This window comes from Moschus berezovskii, chromosome 2 (assembly GCF_049115385.1).
Source record: "Moschus berezovskii isolate FMDL1 chromosome 2, NW_MosBer_1.0, whole genome shotgun sequence".
Classification (NCBI taxonomy): domain Eukaryota; kingdom Metazoa; phylum Chordata; class Mammalia; order Artiodactyla; family Moschidae; genus Moschus; species Moschus berezovskii.
In genome coordinates, this window is record NC_142461.1 from 93848636 (window position 1) to 93857421 (window position 8786).

The window sequence follows — 8786 nt, forward strand, 5'->3', positions numbered from 1 at the left end:
TCTAAAAGGAGTTTCAAAAGGTATTTTGAGTAACAGTAAGACTTATCAGTAGAAAACTATCTGGTTTCCTAGGGTAACTGCTTTTACGGGAAAACCCTACCTGGTTTTGTTTTTAAAGTGGTCTCCTTAATTTAGCCATGCCCCATAGGACTTATTTCTTGATTTCAAAAACATTTTCTACCATTTCTGTGAGGAAAGACTAACTAGGCAAAAAAGAAAAAAAACTAAAGAAGGATTCTGTGTCACACCTGACCACAAGATGAACTTGATAAAGTCAAACTACTGTGAACCAACCATTGTGCAATAACACACATACACTGCGATGAAGCAGATGACACAAGAAGTTCACAGTGGGATTTCATCTTCTCCTGACACAAGTGGAAGATAGGATGGGGTGAACAGTTTCAAGATACAATGTCCTTTACAAGCCACTGAATGAATGAACTAGAGAATCAGTAAGACGAAATTAGGTCACATAATTTGGTGGATAAAGATGTAGTCTTGTTAAGTCTTTCTTCACTAGTGCCAAGAAATGAAAGCGGCACACTAGGGAGAGAAGGCACAGTGGATGATACGGGGCGAGAACTCATGTCTGGTGTGGCAGAAAATGAACAGGAGAAAACAGTGTCAGAGATGTTCAGACAGGAAGCAAAGAAGCAGCACAAACCACTCTCCATACTGGAAACAACCTCCCTCTTCTAACTAATTTTACAAACTCAGTGAATATCCGTCACCTACAAAAGCATAAATATGCAAATATTCCCCCAAACTCTTAAGACATAAAGCAGATTTCCAACGTCAATCAAGGAAATACAAGCTAATGTATTTGAACACATGAAGGTTTTTTAGTAGCTAAAATATTTTAAAAAGAAGAAAGGATCTCGCATCAAACATGTGCAGAATCCAGAAAACCTCTGGGGAGCCCCACATTCTGTGGCTCAGTCTTGAGATCAGGACAGTCCAATGAGGCCACGAGCCAGAGGCCCTTCACCTCATCATCCCTAACACCCACAAGCCACGTTCAATACCAACTCCCTCCCAAGACTAGTTTTCTCTCTATTTGAATTTTTGTGTTTTTACAATAAAGCACCATGGCTATTTTCAACAGCTTCCTGAGTTATAGCATGTAGGTCACAGTGAGAACTATAAGATTAAGACATCATTGTGGAATGGGCTCAAAGATAAAGGTGCCAAGTCAAAGGTGAAGAGTTGGTTTATCCCCAAGTACAGGGTTAGATTATTCACACTTTCTAATAATCAGCCTTCTCCGAATAGCCTTAGATTCTTTCACCACTGCAACCAGTTTCTCTCACTGGACAGAAGAACCTTCTCTGAAAAACACATATTCCAGCTAAAGTGTTAAAATGCACTCCTAGATGAGAACGTAGGCAAAACACTCTCCGACATAAATCACAGCAGGATCCTCCAAGACCCACCTCCCAGAATATTGGAAATAAAAGCAAAAATAAACAAATGGGACCTAATTAAAATCAAAGCTTCTGCACAGCAAAGGAAACTCTAAGCAAGGTGAGAAGACAGCCTTCAGAATGGGAGAAAATAATAGCAAATGAAGCAACTGATAAAGGATTAATCTCCAAATTATACAAGCAGCTCCTGCAGCTTAATTCCAGAAAACTAAGTGACCCAATCAAAAAATGGGCCAAAGAACTAAACAGACATTTCTCCAAAGAAGACACAAAGATGGCTAATAAACACATGAAAAAATGCTCAACATCCCTCATCATCAGAGAAATGCAAATCAAAACCACAATGAGATACCATTTCACACCAGTCAGAATGGCTGCTATCCAAAAGTCTACATGCAATAAGTGCTGGAGAGGGTGTGGAGAGAAGGGAACCCTCTTACACTGTTGGTGGAAATGCAAACTAGTACAGCCACTATGGAGAACAGTGTGGAGATTCCTCAGAAAACTGGAAATAGAACTGCCATATGATCCAGCGATCGCACTCCTGGGCATACACACCGAGGAAACCAGAATTGAAAGAGACACATGTACTCCAATGTTCATTGCAGCACTGTTTATAATAGCCAGGACATGGAAGCAAGCTAGATGTCCATCTGCAGATGAATGGATAAGAAAGCTTTGGTACATATACACAATGGAGTATTTCTCAGCCATCAAAAAGAATGCATTTGAATCAGTTTTAATGAGGTGGATGAAATTGGAGCCAATTATACAGAGTGAAGTAAGCCAGAAAGAAGAACATCAATACCGTATATTAACGCATATATATGGAATTTAGAAAAATGGTAACCTGAACCCTGTATAAGAGACTGCAAAAGAGACATAGGCATTTAGAACAGTCTTTGGGACTCTGTGGGAGAGGGTGAAGGTGGAATGATTGGAGAAAATGGAATTGTAGCATGTATATTATCATAAGTGACCAGTCCAGGTTCGACGCATAAATTTTCCTCTGTTCATTTCTTTGCATTTGTGCTTTTTTAATAAAATTCTTTTTTAGAAATAAAAAAAAAAAACTGACAAAAAAAAATAAAAATAAAAATAAAATAAAATAAAATAAAATGCACTTCAAAACAAATACTACATAGAACCTAAAATACGAGGTGTATACAAGAGACAGTTATTATGTGAACATGTAACAAAACTTTTGGCTGTTTCAATGCTTTGATGCCTGTGATTTATGACAAGTTTACTACTTAGTATTGGTGTTGGAGAAGACTCTTGAGAGTCCCTTGTACAGCAAGGAGATCCAACCAGTCCATTCTAAGGGAGATTGATCCTGGGTGTTCATTGGAAGGACTGATGCTAAAGCTGAAACTGCAATACTTTGGCCACCTCATGCGACGAGTTGACTCACTGGAAAAGACTCTGATGCTGGGAAAGGTTGGGGGCGGGAGGAGAAGGAGACGACCGAGAATGAGATGGCTGGATGGTATCACCGACTCTGTGGACATGAGTTTGAGTGAACTCAGGGAGTTGTTGATGGATAGAGAGGCCTGGCGTGCTGTGATTCATGGTGTCGTGGAGAGTCGGACACGACTGAGCGACTGAACTGAACTGATGATTTTTCTTTTAGAGTATCTATGTCACAGCATTTTTGCAGTTTTTCAGAGAAGCCCAAACTGTACACTTGTCACAGTACCTGGATGGAATTTTGCATTATCCCCCAATGGGCTTTAGTCTCCCAATCAATACTTGACTCTTTTGTCATCAAAATGCTTCGTTTCCCTTATTTCCTTCTGATATACTCAGGCAGCCTACCAGTTCTATTTACTAACAGGTTCTAAAAGTCAATATATATCCTGCCAACTACCAGTCAGTAAATTAAGCGAAAAAAAAAAAAAAGTCATCATTATCCTGGAGAACTTCTATCTCTGTGAATCATACCAAAGCTAGAAAACACAACTACTAAGGCAGATAAACTGACAGTCACCCTTATTTTTCATTCCCACCTCCTATCCAAATGAAGTCCCATGGATTCTGTCTCACAAGGAACAAAAAATCCCATTTCTGTAGGTATACTATAGTTTTCACAGATCTTAACACAGAATCTAGAGTAAATCATGTACAATTAAGTATGAATGAATCAATCAGAATTGGAAGACATAAAGGTTAGAAGGGAGATAACCGATAAAATCCCTCATATTAAAAATTTAATTTGCAAAATCTGAAAGCATCATCAATTAAAAAAAAGACGTTTGAAAATAAACTTGCAACTTATAGCAACGGTAGAGAAGTTTCGGCTGGGGGGGGCGGCGGCGGGAACAAAAAACTTTGCTGAATGAAAAGCAACAATTATACATGACAAAAGCAGAGATCCAATTAGGAAACAGAAACCACATAGCAATTTGAACTTGAAAATAACTACTCCAGAGCACTGGAGTAATGAGGGACTGGCTAACAAGAAGTAACGATAAAGATTAAAGTAATGACAAACACACAGTGCTTTCACCACCCCAGGGCTAAGTAACAGGGCTTCTCCCCACAACTCCCCAGGACTGAGATGCAGACACTGCTGAGGGCCTGGCCATGGCTCACTGAATGTCAGAGAAGTAGCTGCACGGACTCGCCGGTGGATCTTTCCGGGAATCCTCCCTCTAACATGCTGGGGAAAGCTGTTCATTGGGAAGTGTTTCCCTGGAGGACCTCCATTCTGAAACCAACTGAAGTGGGTACTAGAGGAAGCTGCTGTGACCACTAGACAGTGCAAGAGCCAGCAGCTGGGGAAGGCGTCCACGCTGCACGAGCGGGAGAGGGCCTGCTGAGAGGAACATCGTATCCAGAAAGAAAACCCCCTCCTCTCGCAGTGCCACCTACCAACAAAGCTTAACACCATGCCTTTAAGACTAGTATTTAAGGACCCAGCTCTGTGTGCACAAAGCACACGAAAAAGGTGAGTTTGGAGCTAAAATTTTAATAACTGGCACAGTTCACCCCTTTGGCTACTCAGCTTCTATAGACACTCGTTTACATGTTTGAATTCCCACACGATGAAAGGAACAACAGAAGCAGAGGTTGGCTTTCCCAGCACCAGGTCCTGCAGTACCGGCAGCTTCTTCAGAACTCATTCACAATGGATCATTCCTTTTCTGTGAGTTAATCAGAAGAATGAAACAATGCTCCCCATGCGGAAACTTCATAACTTCTTTCACAGTTTACATAAGAGTCTGAAAGTTCTTCCTTTTATCTAACATGAATCCTTATACAAAGAAGTTTTTGTTAGGTTTCAAGGGCACCAACTCAGACACTAGATGATCCTGGTTAAAGTCTCCATCTAAAAGGGCTTCCCAGGTGGCACTAGAGGTAAAGAATCCATCCGCCAATGCAGGAGATGCAAGAGACTCAAGTTCAATCTTGAGAAGGAAATGGCAACCCACTCCAGTATTCTTGCCTGGAGAATCATATGGACAGAGGAGCCTGGTGGGCTACAGTCCATGGGGCAGCAAAGAGTCAGACAGGACTGAAGCAACATAGCACCAAAGGTCTATCACTTTTAACTGTAGTGCCTGGAACAAGTTACCTAATGTTTCTTTGTCTTAAAAACTGGAGACTATCAAGCTCACAGGGTTCTTATTAAGAGTAAATCAATTAAATGAAGACTAAATCAACTGCATGAAACACACAGACCCTAACCTTGCAAGTCAATATTAAGTGCTATTATTTTATCTATAAAGACGAAGTTAGCTTATCTCCCCACATAAAGGCAGGGGGTCTTGTCTGTTTTGTTCTCGGTGTACCCCACCTGCCTCTCTTGTGTCTCTGTGCATTGATAGGCAGGTTTTTTACCACTAGCGCCACCTGGGAAGCCCTCTACAACAGACCCAGCACAAAACAGGTGTTCAAAATACTTGTTCAATGAACAAATGGAGTACTGATCATAAGCCCTTCTATACTAAAAGATACTAGAGGCAACTCTTTGGTAACTGAGAAACACCAGTGGGGACTGGGGGGTGGGGTGGGCGGCACGGAGAATCAACATGAAAAAACGATGCCAGTCACTTCTTTAAGGCCAGTGTCAGCAAAATATTTCTGCAGTATTTACCAGTTGCCATCACCTAGGAAAATCATTCCACTGGTACCTCAGTTTCCTATTTTCAGGAAAAAAGAAAACCTACTTCAAAGGACTGCAAAAACTTTAAAAAATGATACATACAACAGCATCTAGGACAAACTTTGTACCCTATTAATTTAAGTATCACACAAATGCAACCTCTGGGTTTTCAAGTCTGAGCAATATACAATTAGTTTTCACTATGTACTCAACCTAGCTAAGCTTAAATTGAAATAGTTGGTCTAAAGGGAGATAGAGATGTCACACAGTTTGTTTCATCAGCATAGCAAATTCTGTTATCCCTCAAAACTGCCTTCCAAGAGTTTATGTGAAAAGAACATAGGACTGTGTTCTGTATCTTCTGGAGGTAAAATAAAGTTTAATACACAACTAAAAGACCAACAAGTACCTGACAGATTTAAAGTGACCCTGCTGATAAGACAATCACATCATTTAACAGGAAATAGTTAATTCATATTTTCATAATGCTGCTATCTAAATTTTTATAACTTCATTAATTTCTTACTATTTCCCAATACTGAAAAAATGGTCCAGTCAAAAATTACCACAAAATAGAGGTAATAAGAACACTACTCTGTGAATTTTAGTGGTAACAAAACACACATCATTATCTAGTACTGTCAAGTAGCTGCTGGCAAAGTTCTAATCCTTTCTTCACTAACAGAGACAATTTTATCATTGACTCAAAATAGAAAGTGGAGATATCTAACTTTTCTTGCAGGATTAGAGATCAATTAACAGTCTTTCTAAATTTCACAGTAGAGTAGAAATACTAGCTTTGCTAAAAATAATACAAAACTAGGAATTTAAACATTAAAGTAGACTACCTACTATAAGTACCACCAGTTTCACGGCAAGGTTAATTCTTAAGACCTACAGATTAAGTTTTCAGGATTTGTGGGCTCCATGGTCATAGTCAAGATTTCCTGCTACTCCAGGTGAGACCCAGATGGACAAAAGTTAAGTGACTGGTTTCTATTCACCGTACTCTCAACAGCTAGCTGAGACAGCGGATATTAGAAGAGACTTTCTCCAGTTCAGGAATATTCTCCACATCATTTGAAAATCATTTCATATGTTGCTCTTCCATTTAGCATCATGAGATCTACATTATCATCTTTATTTTTTAAAAGATAAACTAGAGATCACAAGTTCCAGTTCTGCTCCCTTCCCATTGCCTTCTTGTAGAAGCAGCTGGATCACCAAGGAGGAGGCAGGGATGGTTGCACATAATAGATGCCACCATTCATATAAGTCTTGACTGGAAAATTTTGGGCTGTGACAGTAACAGCAGCTTCTCAGGAGGAAAATACAAAGTTATTGACAGCTGGGATGATGAATCACTCAACTTGAGTTAAAAAGAAATCAAAGTACACCAGTAACTATTTTGTCTTAATGGCTGTGTTGTCTTTTTGTTAAAACTCCATCCTCTTTCCCCCAGTTTTACACTTATTTTTGTAACAAATTTCAATAAATCTGATATGCATTTCACGGTAATGTTTGAGTTTAGATAAACTTCAGCATCTCTTTATGATAATACACTCCATATCTGGCAACTTACTAGTCACTTACAGTTATCAGATGTTTCACATGATACGATTTTTAAGTGCTTTTAGCGATACTTTAACATTTTAAATCCAGCCATAAAAAACTCCACTTAAATAAGAACAAGAAATACGAGTAGGAAAATGACCTTAAGCTTAACCTTAAACACAGATACAAATCTGGCAAACGGAGAGAGGACCATCACTACTCAAGATGCAGAAGAATCTTCTCAAGGCGGCGGGGAGGGGGCACGGGGAGGTGGAGGTGCAAGGAAGGCTCATAAACCTGAATGCACTGGCTGAGTCAAGAGAGATTTCTCGTGTTTTCAGCATTCTGCAATCCGCGGTCGCTCAGGGGTGCGTTTGGGGCCACAACCTATAACCTTCATCCCAGAGAACCCCAGGACTTCTCCGTGGTGTGCAAACCCAATCGCCGAAGGGAAAAGGACGGAAACGTGAGCCAGGCTGGGCCACTCAGGGGAGTCGAACGTGGGGCAAGAAACCTTTTCCACTGCCAACAGAAATCGGAGCAATGGGTGTATTTGCGGAATGGATTTCTTAGGAAGGTCTCCTAAGACAAAAGGGCAGCGAGTCGGGAACCATTCCCGAGCTGGGAGAGGGATCGCCCAGCCCCAGGCCCGCAGCCGCGACAGCCCGCACTCGGCGCAGAGACCGCGCGCGACCGCAGCGCCCACATTCCGGAAGTATTCGGAGACCACCCCCCGCCAACCCGGCCACGGGCGACCCTCTCCCCACCCGGACGCGCTCGGCCCGAGCCTCTCACCCTGGTGATTGAACAGTCTCCATATCCTGGTGAAGAGAATTCCCATTCTCGGGCAGCGTACTCCCCTCCAGCCACCCGGGCCGCCTGGCCTCCCCCGGCTCAGGCTCAAGGGGAGGAGAGAGACGCGCCGGAGCCTCCGTCTCTGCCGCTGCTGCTGCCGCGCTGGCCGTCGGCCCGCTTCCTAGGAACCCGAGGGAGGCCGAAGCCCAGGCCGCCGTGCCGTGCGCGAGGCCCCGCCGCTGCCGCCGCGGCTCCCGCCTGGCTCGCGGACATCGCCGCCGCGTTGTCTGCGACGAGCCTCGCGGGCCACCGTCCTCCCCCAGCTCCTCTGGGGCGGCTGCGGCGGCGGCGACCAGGCGGGTGGGGGAGGCGCGGGGCGGGGCGGAGGGGACGGCAAGGCGCAGGCGCGCGGCCGGAGGGGCGGGGCCTGTGGAAGGGCGCCCGCCTGGCCCTGGCTTACTCGTCAATCTAAGCGACCTGTAGGCGGCGGGACTGAGCCCCAGGGTCTGGCAGAGCGGGCTTCGGGTTGGGGCAGGTGGCTTTGGACTGCTTGCTTTGGCTTTTTTTCTACCTTTCTTCCACAGAGCCATAGTGTGAACAAGTCATCGCGTGCCCAGTGCTCTGCCCCAGCCTTTCTCGCACACTACATCAAAAGCCCCACCTCCTAGTCTTCAAAGACGTGGATTCCATCAGGGTCTTTGAGAGAGGCTGAATACCTTTATCCTTCAAATCTCGACGCCGACACCCAAAAGGGTGGCTCTACCTAAGCAGTGGCCTTATGGCCGTCCTGTTCTTCAAGGTTGTTCGCTTTCCAGTATCCCTCCACTTGCAGATTAACCTTGCCCAAAACAACGATCTTGATTTGTTTTCAGTTCAGTCAGTTCAGTTCAGTCGCTCAGTCG

General features: G+C 43.4%; 1 protein-coding gene across 3 annotated transcripts in view; it reads right to left on the reverse strand.

The window, feature by feature from the left end:
- The window catches only part of ARL5A (ARF like GTPase 5A), a 50761-nt gene extending 42516 nt beyond the window's left edge, over positions 1-8245 (reverse strand). For all 3 annotated transcript variants that reach the window (XR_008682057.2, XM_088829428.1, XM_055397134.2), the window contains exon 1: positions 7885-8245. Coding sequence is in view for 2 of the 3 variants with exons in the window: in XM_088829428.1 (XP_088685554.1) it covers positions 7885-7930 (46 nt within the window). In the remaining variant the exon portion in view is untranslated. The remainder of the gene's footprint in view (positions 1-7884) is intronic.
- Between the last annotated feature and the right edge of the window lie 541 nt (positions 8246-8786).